Below are 15938 nucleotides of genomic sequence, written 5' to 3'. Positions count from 1 at the left end.
GCTGGTCAAATGAAAAGTGCGTTTAAAATTTTAACTGATATTTCCAAATTGTTCTCCTATAAGGCTGCAAAGTATCCTCCAAGCAATCAACAATGTGTAACAGTACCCACTTCGATATACTTAATACTCAATTTGTATAATCAAAATGAACCTACTGGGCTTCCCTGGTGGTGCAGTGGTTAAGAATCTGCCTGTCAATGCAGGGGACACAGGTTTGAGCCCTGGTCCGAGAAGATCCCACATGCCACGGAGCAACTAAGCCCGTGAACCACAATTACTGAGCCTGCACTCTATAGCCCACAAGCCACAACTACTGAGCCTGTGTGCTGCAACTACTGAATCCTGTGTGCCTAGAGCCTGTGCTCCGCAACAAGAGAAGCCACCACAATGAGAAGCTTGCTCACTGCAACCAAGAGTAGCCCCTGTTTGCTGCAACTAGAGAAAGCCCAAGCGCAGCAACAGGTACCCAACACAGCCAAAAATAAGTAAGTAAATTTATTAAAAAAAAAAAAAAAAAATGAACCTACTGTTCAGCTGGGTGTGGGGTAATAGAGAAGAGTGTTAGTTTTTATGTAAGAGAGGTGGTTTGTTTTGTTTGTATTTTAACATCATACTAAGCATTTAAAATTAACTATTAAGTTTATTATTCCTATAAAAAGTTTCAGCAAATGAGTTGCGTAGACAATGCTAAGTGATTAGGAAAATGTTTCATCATTGACAGACTGTGGATAATTTGTGTATTTTAAAAATCATGTATTAATTTAACCTATAGATTCTCAAAAGCACTTTTCCTATCATATTGATTGTTTTTCTTCCTGAGACTTTAGTCCATGTTTCAATCATAGTACTGAGGCAGTAAAAAAGGAGCAGAAAATCACAATAAGAATATTCACACAAAGGGCTTCCCTGGTGGCGCAGTGGTTGAGAGTCCACCTGCTGACGCAGGGGATGCATGTTCGTGCCCCGGTCCGGGAGGATCCCACATGCTGTGGAGCGACTAGGCCCGTAAGCCATGGTCGCTGAGCCTGCGCTCCACAACGGGAGAGGCCACAACAGTGAGAGGCCCGCGTAACACACACACACACACACACACACACACACACACACACACACAAATATTCACACATAAGAATATACAAAAAAATAGAGAAAAATGCTAACACTTTATATTAAACTAAATTTTTTTCTTCAAGATATTAACATTTTGTTGTAGTTCCTTCTATTTTTTTGTCCTCAAACTTAATACATCTCATAGCATGCTTATACTATTAATTGCTTCTTTTCACTAAACAGTATAGCATGTACGTTTATTTCTTCCATGACCTTCAATACAGACCCTTCTTCTCCAGTCTCAAGTAGCAGTAACAAAAAGCACCTGCACGGCACCCCCTTCTCTAGGTCTTCACTATGTTCTTAACCTCTTTAAGCTTCCTTTTTCTGATCTGACAAATGACAGCATTAGTTTAAATGACCTCTATATGATTAAAAGTTACAAGATTAAAGAGGAAATCCCTTTTGACTTAACTCTTCCCATTTAAGCTTTCCTAGAACATACCAGGCCTGTATTTAAGAAGGCAGACGCCAGCTTCCTCTGTCCCACCACTTAGTAAGCATATCCTGTTGAAAATAATTTGATTCTTGTGAGTCTTGATAATTCAGGACTTGTAGATATTTCAGGATTAGTATTCTCATCAGAAGTGATCTTGGGACTGCCCTGGTGGCTCAGTGGTTAAGAATCCACCTGCCAATGCAGGGGACATGGGTTCAAGCCCTGGTCCAGGAAGATCCCACATAATGTGGAGCAACTAAGCCCATGCGCCACAACTACTAAGCCTGCGCTCTAGAGCTCATGAGCCACAACTACTGAAGCCTACACGCCTAGAGCCCGTGCTCCACAACAAAGACAAGCCACCGCAATGAGAAGCACAGGCACCACAATGAAGAATAGCCCCTTCTCGCCACAATTAGAGAAAGCCCGCATGCAGCAACAAAGACCCAACGCAGCCAAAAATAAATTAAATTAAATTTTAAAAAAGAAGCGATTTTATTTGTAGTGATTCCAGTTTATATACAAGAAATTCTTATTTAAATATAAAGAGACAAATCATTAATTATAATCTGTTTTTCTTCTTACTAATTCTACCATTGATTAGCTTTTAGAGTGTTTTTTTTTAACTGTCCTAATTAATGGAATTTCACATATAATAAACTGTCAATTCTTTTCCATGTATAGATTTATAGAAACATGAGCTCTTACCTTAACTGGGAAGCTACATTTTCCAATACGAACTCCTTCTTCATCTGTCTGCCACTGATGTGGACGACTGGCCTCTGGAACATAAACATCTTTCTTTCTCCTAAAACTTTGCCGTAATTTATTCATTTTAATTTTTACAAGCTGTAAAAGAAGTATGAAAAGGAAGTTATTACTTTCTCACATATTTAAAGTTTGGATTACCATCCTAATAAAAAACTAGTATCCCAAATTAAAGGTTTTGTTTTAGGGGGAAATGAGCAATTAGTATACTTCCTCTTAGAGTAACTCTAAGTTCAAACAAACAAATCACTTTTTTTTGTGTGTGTGTGTGGTACGTGGGCCTCTCACTGTTGTGGCCTCTCCCGTTGCGGAGCACCGGCTCCGGACACGCAGGCTCAGCGGCCATGGCTCACGGGCCCAGCGGCTCCGCGGCATGTGGGATCTTCCCAGACCGGGGCACGAACCCACATCCCCTGCATCGGCAGGCGGATTCTCAACCACTGCGCCACCAGGGAAGCCCAACAAATCACTTTTTGAAAAGACAATTATAATGCTATTCTTGTAAAACAACAACCTGTTGTAGGATCTGAAGAGATGTTATTCTAAGAACTTCCAAGTACTTTAATTGCAATAATCCAAGGAGTATACCTCCTGATCTACCTCTCAAATCCAATCTAACTCCTAAATAAGGAAATTTGTACCTGTAGCCAAATTATAAACTGCTAACAATTTTTGAAAATATTCTGAAAACTTTGATCCTTATTAAGAAAAAAACATTCTGGAACACTGAAATTTGGGGATCTTTTTGGCTTACTATCAGAAGACACTAAGTAAAGCAGGGATTTAAATAGCCTTTTGTAAAAGATATTTTATAAAAAGAAATAAAGTTTCCTTTAAACATACTTAAAGAAGAAAAAGTTCTAGGATTACATTATTCTAAAGAAGAAATTTCTTGCAAGTAGTATGACATCAGAATATACTTTCATATTCATAATCATTACAGATATGAAAGTAATCTAATAGTTTTCGATGACAAAGGTCCAAGTCTCATCATTAACTCTGTAAATTAAAAAGTATTAAACTACAGTCAGTGTTTTTATTTTGTTACTGGAAGAGGCACTTCTCTAATGCTTTCAAAGGTACAGTAGAAATCACAAAACTACAGGGAAGGAAGACTTATCTGATAAGAAACAATGGAGCATTTAAGAGCTAATGAATAAACATAATGATTAAGTGTCCCTTTATAGGGCAAATCTCAAAATCTGAAACCAATACCTTCAGTTTTCTGTTAAGGAGCATTGCTCATTCTTTCCATGAGGGATTTAAGCACCTCAACCAGCCTAAAAAAGAGATCTTAACTTGAGAAAATGATGTGACAAAGCTATATAAAGGAAACATCTTCTCTGTCAGGAGTGTTAAATAACAAGGGATGGAACATTAATTCCCACATAACACCAATGAAAGACTTGAAAATCAAAGTTTGCATTCTGAGGAAAAATCATTTTGTATTTTAAAGTTCATAATGCCACAGCAGAACTATTACCAAATTAGCTAATTTATACAGACAGGCCAATCGTACCACACATTTTTCTTAAAACGTAAAAATTCTGACAGATGAATTGGCAATGTAAAAATCTCTGGATTTTCTAAAAATCAATTTATTATTTCTCAATTCAAAGTTGATTTATAGAGTAGATGAGGTAGATATTAAACAATCAAAGGACTCGACAAAAGGTAATCCATCCCTTTACCTTTAAGTAGATCACTCATTCCTAAACTACCTTAAATGAGAGCCTACCTTAATCTAACAGACTTCCAAAAAGACTTCCATAACCTTCCTTGATAATACATCCTGTTATATACTTTCATATCACATTTTAAAAATATACACAAATACAAATACAAGAAAATAAAAAGCACCTATATCCTTGCTCAAGTTGGTACCCTAAGAATCTTGAGGCAAAAAGCTTATATGATTCCTTTCTTTTTAATTTCTTTTTCTTAGCAAAAAAAGACTACACACCTACCCAGCTGGCCAACACAAACACCTGAAAGTCATCCCCACTTCTATTCTTTCTCTGACCAATACCTATGGATCTTACCTCCTTAGTATATCTTGAATTAATTCCCCCACCCACCACATCGGTTCTACTATCCTCATTTTTGCTTAAATCATTGCAAAAGCTTAACAACTTAATGGTCTCTTTGCTTCCATGAGAGGTCCATTCCGATCTGCTCTCCTGACTACTGCCAGAGTGCTTTCTAAAACACAAATCTGACCATGCAATTACTCTGCTTAAAATCCTTCAATTGCGTCACATCACTTTCAAGATAAAGTCCAAATTCCCAAGCATGGCAAACACAGCCCCATTCACATGCTGAGCTCCAGCCATATGAAACTACTTACAGTTCTCCAAACAAGGCATACTATCTTTCAGAGCCTCTGTACATGTTCCTTCATCTGCCTAGAAAGACCTTTCTCTATTTGCTTCTGTTGAAGTTTACTCATCTTTAAAGTGTCAGCTCAGTCTTCATAGAAGCTAGCATTTTTTCTGACAAGCCCCTATCTGGTCTGGGTCCTTGCATTTCATATGATTTCCATGAACACCCTCTGCTTAACTCTATTACTCTACTCCTCAAGACTTACAGCAATTTTCTATTTCCTTTATGGTAGGCTATATCTTATTTGTTTAAACTTATTTGTTTAAATAGTACCCCTGCATCCTAATACAGTGCCTGTCATATATATGGCATACTATAAATCTGAAGAAATGAAAGATAAAATAAAGCCCATCGTATTAGATGATATTTACTAGGTAGGATAAATGTAGACATGTAAGACCAGAGAATCATCGATGTTGGAAGAGACTGCATTTAATAGTAGACCAACCTCCCACTGACAAAGGAACTACTTTGACAACTTCCCTTAGAGGAAGACATCCAACCTCTGTCTAAATAGCTCTATTATGAATTTATTTGCTCTTGGGCAGCTATTTATTGTTGTACCACTCTACTGACCAGTAAGAGAACAGACTGGAAGTGTCAATTGGTTAGGGGGTCTAAATATCATGTCACTTTCAGTACTAAAATGGTTTGCAATCGGCATTTCTACAAAGAAAATTATGTGTCTGTGATTCTTTTTTTTTTTTTTTTTTTGTCTGTGATTCTTGAACTATGCTTTAGGTAGCCCTAGGATTTCCACAGAGGAGTCCCCAGGACCAGCAGTTGTTTGGAAGGGAAGAGATGGAGTTAGAAGACTGGACAAAACTCTCAGGAGGAGCTTCAGGTCCCTGTCACAGCTTCAAACAGACAAGCTCCACTTTCTCTGATTTACATGTCAGGGTTCCATGTAGAAGTTTAAGGAAAGGGTTTCACAGCCGGAAATTTCTGAAAATTAGTGATATTAATTATAATTGTTCTAAAATGAACTTGGCAAAGTGAAAATACACAATGATAGCATCTTGCTTGTTACTTCTTAATGAGTAACTACCACTGGCATGTAAAATAATCTAGCAATTAAGATAATAATTAATACAAGGAAGAAACCAAACATTCTGTTTTCAAGTAATCGATGTATAATGATTTTGCTTACCAAAAAAAAAAACAGATAATAAGAAAAAAATTAAAAAAGTTAATTCAAAGTAACATTTACTATTGGTCCTCAGCAAGGTTGAACTTTACTCCCAAATAAAGAAAATCATACCCCTTGTGACTGTCCTGGTTGAATATAGGTAAAGAATATATTTTTGTAACTATAAAACCCGAAAACCAACTTATTTTGTCCTTTCCTACAAACTAAATTTTTTTAAAATGAAATTCCCATTCTACTAGAATTTTCGAAGGTCACTAGGTACAACTTAATTGCCAAATTCAGAAAATCTTTTCACAGTTCTCATTACTTAAATGCTCTGCAAAATTTGACACCACAATTCCACCTCTCCTTTGTACACGTGTTTCCTCCCTGCCTTCCCCCGTCCCCATACTCTACTCCTCTGGTTTATCTTCTTCACTTCTGTCTCTACTGACGCCTTTGAGGGCTTCCTCTACTTTCTCCTACACATTGAGGGTATTCCTCAAATATCAGTCCTCCACTGGTCTTCTCTTTGCATTATCACTCTTGGAGAAATAATCAATACAAATTATTACCCCAACTATGATCATTTCCTAATTGTACTCTTCTTACTCAAATTTCTACATTTGGGTGCATCAACGCTGTCTCAATCACATTAATTTAAAGTTAAATCATCACCTCTTATCTCCTATTCCTTCGGTCTTCCCCCCTCTGACCCAATTTGTTTGGATCAGTAAAAACTGTCTGAAAACTTACCATGTGCTGGGCCCTGTTATTAATGCTAGTGGATACAGAAATTAGTAAGACAACTTGCCTTTTGGTGGCTCTCTTCCCTTATAAAAGGTTAATTTCTGCACAATATAGGGAATGTAATAATACTACTATACACAGTATGGCCTAGAAGCAGTCTAGGTTCAGGAAATATTTCCTGTAGGAGATACTGCCTGAGTTAAGTTTTAAAAGAACAAACATTAGCCACATACTGTGTGGAGTAGGAGGGAAAAGATATTTCAGGTAGAGGCAACAGCATCAACAAAACACAGATTCAGGAAATCTATGAATTAACTGAGTCAACATGATGTAACTGTGCTCCAGGAAAGTATTTTTGCCCAAAATGAAAATGATAAGACTGTAAGACAAGAATTAGTTTCACTGTGTCAGGAAAAGTTTTACAAACTAATTTATCTGGGCAAACAATTTGTACATCAGGGCAAACAGCTCTCCTGACAGGATAACAGACTGCTTCAATTCAAGAACCTTTTCTTGTTAAGTCCACTAATTTTAAATATTGTGTCACAAACTTTGCCCATCCCAACCAGTTCCCCACCTGGAAGGACCTGCCTTAAACCACATGAGTTCAGATCTCAAAACCCTAGAAACACCCTTTCTTAATTTCCCCTAACTACCAAGAGTCTTTCAAAGTGGTGCTCTCCCTTGCTGCAGTAAGTTTAATAAACTCAGCTTTGCTTGATCAACAGGACTCTCTTTATGGGGAAAGTCAAGAGCAGGAATTTATTATAGAAGGTGAGGAAGAGGGAGAAATCCAAATATGACTCCTAAGTTTTAAGCCTCAGTAAACTGGATAGATGAATTCAGCAAACTAAATTGTTGAATTTGAGGGGTCTGTTTATAGGGCTTCTAGGTGGAGATATGTATAAGCCTAAAGTTCAGGGAAGACATCAGGGCAACCATAAGCAGTCACGATGGGTGAAACTTTTCTTGTGATGATTTCATTATTTCCCTATTTTTCCTAATAGGAGTTAGGATACAGTAAGTAGAATTAAACCCAGCACACTCAAACATGAATAAATAGAGGTGCACACACCATATAACTGGCCAGTATGAATTAACATAACCATAGCAGTGATTAAATTTTTGCAGTGCTTGCACTCTAGATAGTAAACAGCCACTGTGCTGAGCCCCTAGCCTAGGATCTACCCCTTGACCTTCCATAATCCAACAACTGGTTCAGCTGAGTAGTAAGGCCAGTGAATATTTTGATTGGTCAGTAACAATGTAAGTCAGATTCCAAAAGTCTCATCTCTCTCAGGCACAGTTGTTAGCTTCCCCAAAGGGTTGGCCTGCCTTTATGTGCCTCTGCCCGGTCCCAGGTAGGCACAGCAAGGATGATACAACAGTACTCACCAGCCCTCCACCCTGTCTACCATGGTCCTGAATGTTGGCCCCCAACGCCACATGTTCCCCCAGTGAAATGTGGAATAGACTTGTTAGGGGAGACAGTACCTTTAGCAGTGACACTAGCTCCCCAGGAAGGAGTCAAACAGACTAACTAGCTCTTTGTTAGGCTGGATAAAAAAGCAAGACCCAACCATGTGTTGCCTACAATAAACCCACTTAAACCTAGAAAAATGGTACAGATGAACCGGTTTTCAGGGCAGAAATAAAGACACAGACATGGAGAACAAATGTATGGACACCAAGGGGGGAAAGTGGCGGGTGGGGTGGGGGTGGGGGTGTGATGAATTGGGAGATTGGGATTGACATGTATAAACTGATATGTATCAAATGGATAATAAGAACCTGCTGTATAAAAATAAAATAAAATTCAAAAATAAATAAATAAATAAACCCACTTAAAATATAAAGACACAAATAGGTTAAAAGTAAAATGATAGAGAACAGTATACCATATTAATACAAGTCAAAAGAAAGCTGGAGTGGCTATATATGCCCCCCTCAATAATTAATAGAATAAGTAGGAAGAAAACCATCAAGGATATAAACAGCAAGACTTGAACAACAGTTATCAACCAACATGACCTGATTGACATTTATAGAACATTCCACCCAATGACAACAGAATATACATTCTAATCAAGTGCATGTGGAACATTTACCAATACAGAACATTTTCTGGGCCATAAAACAAGTCTCAAATTTAAAAGGCTTCAAGTCACGCAAAGTATGATCTCTGACCACAATAGAATTAAATTGCCAAATATTTGGAAACTAAATAATACATTTCAAAATAGCCCATGGGTCAAAGTAGAAATCGAAAAGGAATTTAGAAAGTATTCTGAACTGAATGAAAACACAATATATCAACATTTGTGGGATGTAACAAAAGCAGTACTTAGAAATTTATAGCACTAAACCAGTGGTTCTCAACCGGGGGTGGGAGGGGCAATCTTGTGCATTTGGCAATATCTGGAGGAGACATTTTTGGTTGTCACTAGGGGAGATGCCACTGACATCTCATGGATAGTGGCCAGAGATACTGTTAAACATCCTACGCATAGGCCAGCCCCTGACAACAAAGAACTATCCAGCTTAAAATGTCAACAGTGTCACTACTGAGAAACCCTGCACTAAACGTCTATATTAGAAAATAAGAAAGGTCTTACTTAAAACAATGACCTTAACTTCTACTTATAGAAACTAAAAGGACAAAGAAATGCAAAGTAAGCAGAAAAAAAGGAAATAGTAGGAATCAAAGCAGAAAGCAATAAAGTAGGAAAATAGAAACAGAGAAAAGGAAACCAAAAGCTGGCTCTTTGAGAAGATTAAAAAAACTGATAAACCTATAGCTGGACTATTTAGGGGGAAAAAACATACAAATTACCAATATCAAGAATGAGAGAGGTGTCGTCTCTAATATTCTACAGATATTAAAAATAATAAGGGAATATTATGAACAAGTTTATGCCCATAAATTCAACAACTCAGATGAAATGGAAAAATTCCTTTCAAGTTACAAACTTTCATAGCTTATTCAAGAAGAAATAGATAACCCCAAATAGTCCTATATCTATTAATGAAACTGAATTTATAGTTTAAAATCTTTCCACAAATACAACTCCTGGGCTAAATAGATTCACAGGTGAATTCTGCCAAACATTTAAGGAAGAAATCATACCAATTCTACACAAACTCTTCCCAAAAAATTGAAGACGAGGGACTATTTCTCAATCATTCTACCAGGCTAAGACGACCTGATACCAAAACCAAACAAAGACATTATTTAAGCTTCTTAAATAGATAGACCAATATCTCTCATGAACATACACACAGAAATTCTAAACAAAATTTTAGCAAATCAAACTAAAAAAATACATTAAAAATATATCATGACTACATGGAGTTTTTCTAATAAATGCAGTTAGTCAACATTTGAAAATCAATCAACACAAGTCACCTTATTAGCAAACTAAAAATGTCCCTGTCAATATGTAAGGTTATATAGCTCATGACAAACTGCACCTTTCCTTCTCCAAATTCACAAACAGATTATATATACTGAATCGAGATTTTTTTTTAATTGGTTAAAATTCAACTAATTATAAGCATAAATTCTTTTCTTTCTCTATCTCCCATAGAGAGTTCATATTTAGCCCTGACTTCTTTGTGATTTCTAGTCTTGTACTTCCAACTCCAATTCAAATGTCTCCAAATCAATTTATCTTTCCTTTCAAACAAGCTCTTCTTCCTGACTTCCCTATTTCTACGTAACACCTTTACATCCATTAAAGCTTTGAAATGAGAAGAGCATACTCTAAGGTTCACCTCTGACACTTTTCCATAATTCTTCCATACCAAGTCCATTAATAGGTGCTACTGGATGGGAATAGATAACAATATCTCTGGTATTCAGCCTTTCAGCATTTCTATTCCTAATTGCCCTGGCAGAAAAATCACTTCATCCATGAACCTCTGCAACAGCCCCTGGACTCCAAGTCCCCTTTCCTCTAATCTCCTTACATAGTTGTGCCAGATTAATATTCCTAAAATTCTTCTTTGAATGTGTTCAAAAACTGTTGGGTTCAAGTTGTGGAGGCTCCTGAATGCCTGACTCAGACATTTAACTTTAGGATCTTCAACAGTCCAGCCTTGTCTCCCAATGCTTCCCTGCATAATCCTATGAAGATCAGACCTTTCAAATATGCTGTGGCTTTCTCACTTCTTTTTCTTTCTTCACCCTGTATATTCTACTTGTAATATTTTACTTTCCTCCTCGTTCAACTAAAATACTACACTAGGGTATGATAAGGAAGTTGATTTTAAAATAATTTTATCATGTAATAGATGTGACTTGTAAAGAACAGGAAAAACAGAAAAATCCAAAGAATGAAATACAAATGACCTGTAATCCCACTAAACAGAAATAACCTCCATCAACATTTTAGAGTTTTCTCCTTTGTTTTTTTTTCTATGCAGATATGCTTCAATTTTTTCTTTTTATAAAAGAGGGATCACATGATATCTTTCTCTCAGCAAGGCAAATTTGAAAATCTTTCCATCCCTTTCAGAGTAGCATGCTTTTATTTATAATCTAGGTCAATAATTCAGAGAAACAAGAATTTTATGCTAGTTATAATCAAAACTTCATATTTAAAAATGAAAAGTTTCAATTTATTTGAAGACAAAGTTTGTTTTTCACTCAGCACCTAGTTCATTTATTTATATGAATTTAAAATTATATATAAAAGACCTCAAATATTTTAATTAAAATTCAGTCAACAAGTATTTATTGACTGCCTACCATGCCATGCTGCAGTAAACAATACAGAACAAAATCCCTGCCTCTATGAAGGAGATAGACAGAAAATAAATAGCCAGATTATTCACAGTGGTGTGCTGACTGACAAGATCCAACTGTCAAATTTTCAGCAAGTTTGTGAACTGGGTGCTAAATATAGCCTTTATTACAAATTAAATTATATAAGTTATATAATAACTTATAATTATATAAGTTACTTTAAAACAAAGGTAAAAACTCATCACTTCCTTTTTTTTTTAAACTATATTTTACTATATTATCTATGCTCTTGGGGTTATTTATGATTTTCTATCTGTAAGGTAGAAATACTATCCAATGCCAGGCTATTGTACATCTCTTCCCAACAACATGTTCAGTTCAGTGACTTCATGTTGGTAACTTAAAATCGGCCATGGTGGAAGTATTTACACTACAGAATTTGGCAAAACTACCAATCACTGCTTGATTTATTGTTCTGTGATTGTCTAGATCTAAGAAACTGATGGAGAAAAGGTTAAGATGCAGATTGAACTTAAAAGCGTGTGGTGTCTATAACCATTACATTGTGAATAGCACAAAAATTTTGAGGAAATATTCTTCCATTACTTGAAAACTATTATCCAATTCAGCAAAGAAGTCTCTTACGTCAATGACAAATGAGTGAAATTTTGACACACATCTTCACTGCTTCACTTTCATCTTACTCACTAAACAAGCAAAAATATCAACCATCATTCACGTTGGAACTATACTTGGAGAACGAATTGTGAAACATTTACCCGAACACCACCAACTCTGTGGTATGTTAGAGGTGGTAAATGCTATGCAGAAAAAGATGAACAGGGTTAAGAGGGGATGAGGCAGGGATGAAATTTTAAATTAAGAAAGTAACACTTGAGCAAAGAATTGAAGAAGGTAAAAAAGTGAGCCAGGCAGTAGGATGAGCGTTCCAGAAAAAGAAAATAATTAATGCAAAGGTCCTGAGGGGATAGCTTGCCTAGAGCGTCTGACAAACAAAAGAAGGTCTGTGTGTCCAGTGCAAAATGAAGACGAGAATAGGAGAGATGAGACCAGATGTGTTACACAGGACAACGTAATATAGGACCCTGTGGGCCAAACACTTTGGTTTTTCCTCTGAGAGAAATGGGGAGCCACTGGAGGGTTCTAAAAGGAAGCACCTCTATTTTACATTTGGCCGCGTGGTTAAAAATAGATTGAAGAGAACAAGAATGAAGCAGGGAGACAATTAGAAGGCTACTATAATAATCCAGCAGATGACAGTGAACTGAATCCAGACGGTTTATTAGAAGTGCTCCTGAATCTTGTTTTCATGCCTGCTCTAGAAAATGCACTATTTGATGATATAATATCTGTTGAAATCAGATTTGGAGTATTTAAATGGGAGAAAGGTGTATTAAATTCCAGTGCTGGAATTAAAGGCAGTTTTCTAAAAGTATTTGCTCAAATAGGAAATGTTATCTATAATATTAATCAAAAGATCAGCTAAATTATCATACTTTTCATGGTAATTAACCTCATGCTTGACAAGATAAATAGATTTCTTGAACACTACCTAAGTATACAAGTGTATGAAGGATAACAAGTACACGTGGTAATTTGCTCTACCCAGGAAAGACCAAAAAAAGAACAAGAAGAAATAATAAATATTAGGCATCCACTGTGAATGGTACTTTAACAGGAGTTTCATGTGAAAGTTTACAGATTGTTAAGAAATACTGTCCCTGGGCTTCCCTGGTGGTACAGTGGTTAAGAATCTGCCTGCCAATGCAGGGGACACGGGTTCGAGCCCTGGTCCGGGAAGATCCACATGCCACAGAGCAGCTAAGCCTGTGAGCCACAACTACTGAGCCTGCACTCTAGAGCCTGTGAGCCACAGCTACTGAGCCCATGCACCACAACTACTGAAGCCTGCATGCCTAGAGCCCAAGCTCCTCAACAAGAGAAGCCACCACAATGAGAAGCCCATCGACACAATCAGAGAAAGCCTGCGTGCAGCAACAAAGACCCAACACAGCCAAAAATAAATAAAATAAATAATTTTTTAAAAGACACTATATACCATTTTACATCTGTCAGTTTTGCAAATATTAAAGAATCAGACAATAAAATATGGAGCAACGGGCATTCTCATACTCTTACAGGAGCATAAACTAGTGCAATCATTTTGATAAGTAATTTGGCATTGTCTAGGAAAGTTGAAGACTCACATACCCTTACAACTCAGCAGTTCCTTCTCTAGGTTATATCCTAGAGAAACTCTTAAACATGTACACAAGAAGGTGTGCAAGATAATGTCTGTATAGTATTGTTTATTATTTGTAACAGTAAAATAAACACTAGAATCTAATTATCCATCAACACAAGAAATACAGAATATTCACACTATTACAATACCATGCAGAAATAAAAATAAGACCTCAATTTAAACATTTTAAAAAAAAAAATTTAAGAGAAAAAGAAGTAAAAATAAATCACCTACAGCTATAACTAGCAACATGGATGAATCTCACAATCATAATGTTGAGGGAGGATGGAAGCAAACTGTTTATATTATGATATATATAAGATATATATGATATATATATATAAGGATATATTATTTATATCCTTTATACAAATACTAACAACTCAGAGAATACTGCCTGCGTACCAGGCACTGTACACTGCGCACTTTGCATATAATGACTCATTTTATTCTCACAATAGCCCTATCAGGTAGATTCTATTTTTAATCTCTTGCTCTTAGTCCCCTCACATTACCTATCAAAATTATGCAAAACTAAACATGATAACATTTAGGGATATGTGTACAGAAATAGAAAGAAAAACAAGAGAATGATAAACATAATTAAGGGCAGGGTTCAAGCCCTGGTCCGGGAAGATCCCACATGCCGCAGAGCAACTAAGCCTGTGCACCACAGCTACTGAGCCTGTGCTCTAGAGCCTGCGAGCCACAACTACTGAGCCCACGTGCCACAACTACTGAAGCCTGCATGCCTAGAGCCCATGCTCTGCAACAAGAGAAGCCACTACAATGAGAAGCCCATGCACTGCAACAAAGAGTAGCCCCCGCTCACCACGAATAGAGAAAGCCCACATGCAGCAACAAAGACCCAATGCAGCCAAAAAAATAAATTAAAAAAAAATAAAATAAAGAAATAAAAAAAGAAAATCAAGTCACATTTAGCTATAAAATTTAAGTCTCACTTTTACTAAAAAGAATAAAGTTACTGAAATTCAGTTTGTCCAGCCCAATCGAAAATGAACCAGATGGAAATTCCCTGCAGTCCAGTGGTTAGGACTACATGCTTTCTCAGCTGAGGGCTCAGGTTCCATCCCTGATCAGGAAACTAAGATCCTGCAAGCCACGTGGTGTGGCCAAATAGAATAAAATGAGACAGAAAAAAAATAATTTAAAAAAGAAAAAAAAATTTTTTTTTTTTTAATTTTTTTTAAGAGAAAATAAAATAAAATGAACCAGAGGCTTCTGCAGGGCCAACAGAGAGCTACAACTCTTAGGAAAATGGGGACTTTTCTCTCTAGATTATTTTTTCCTTCTAAATTATGCTTGTTTGCGTTTCTTTGTTCTATTGACACAATTACACCTCTAACTTTAGGCCCCTCTTGTATATAAATTATAAGGAAGATTGGACAAGACAATGCTTTAGAAAATTCACTATAAGAAAAAAAAAACCATAAATGCTAAACAGCACATACTTGATATACATAGATATAGACAAGACACATACAGGAAACTTGACCTTGACACTTAAGATAGTTCCCCTTTAAGAAAGAAAAAGAAAAATCAAAGTTAGGGAAAATCATAAAATTACTCTAATTGTTACAACAGTATTAGTTGGTTTCAAATGTAAAAATATATAAACTAAAATATAAAACCATGGGTACCATTCTGAATAGCTGAAAAAAAAATAAACTCACAAATTTCCTTATATTAGCTAAATTTATTTTTTCAGGACACTCTAATCTCACAGGGTTAAGTTCCAAAGATAGCACTAAAAGCAAAAAAATCATATAAATTCAAAATAACACCGGGAATACTTTTTTTTGTGTGTGGCTTCCTTGGGTCTTTGTTGCTGTGTGTGAGCTTTCTCTAGTTGCGAGAGCGGGGGCTGCTCTTCGTTGCGGTGCATGGACTTCTCATAGTGGTGGCTTCTCTTTGTTGTGGAGCACGGGCTGTAGGCACATGGGCTTCAGTAGTTGCGGCACATGGGCTCAGTAGTTGTGGCTCTTGGGCTCTAGAGCGTAGGCTCAGTAGTTGTGGCGCACAGGCTTAGTTGCTCCACGGCATGTGGGATCTTCCCAGACTAGGGCTCAAACCCGTGATCTCTGTTGGCAGGCGGATTCTTAACCACTGTGCCACCAGGGAAGTCCCAACACTGGGAATACTTTAAATCACCCACAAAGTACCACAGTACACTCTCTTGCAATAAAAGCAACAGAGCCAAGGATTATTTATAATATGGAACAGTTTGCTCTTTTCAACTGAACACAGTTGAAGTAGCTTGCTAATGTTTAGGAATTATGCTATGAGAAAAATATCTACCTAGCACTAGAACCGCAGAGCATGCTCA

General features: G+C 36.7%; 1 protein-coding gene across 13 annotated transcripts in view; it reads right to left on the bottom strand.

The window, feature by feature from the left end:
- The window catches only part of NUMB (NUMB endocytic adaptor protein), a 183321-nt gene that overhangs the window by 62078 nt on the left and 105305 nt on the right, over positions 1-15938 (bottom strand). For all 13 annotated transcript variants that reach the window (XM_067028188.1, XM_067028190.1, XM_067028195.1 and 10 more), the window contains one exon: positions 2258-2398. In XM_067028188.1, coding sequence (XP_066884289.1) covers positions 2258-2383 — 126 coding nt within the window. In that variant the 5' untranslated portion in view covers positions 2384-2398. The remainder of the gene's footprint in view (positions 1-2257; positions 2399-15938) is intronic.

Source organism: Kogia breviceps, chromosome 3 (genome assembly GCF_026419965.1).
Source record: "Kogia breviceps isolate mKogBre1 chromosome 3, mKogBre1 haplotype 1, whole genome shotgun sequence".
Classification (NCBI taxonomy): Eukaryota; Metazoa; Chordata; class Mammalia; order Artiodactyla; family Physeteridae; genus Kogia; species Kogia breviceps.
This window is presented reverse-complemented; position numbering and strand designations above follow the sequence as displayed.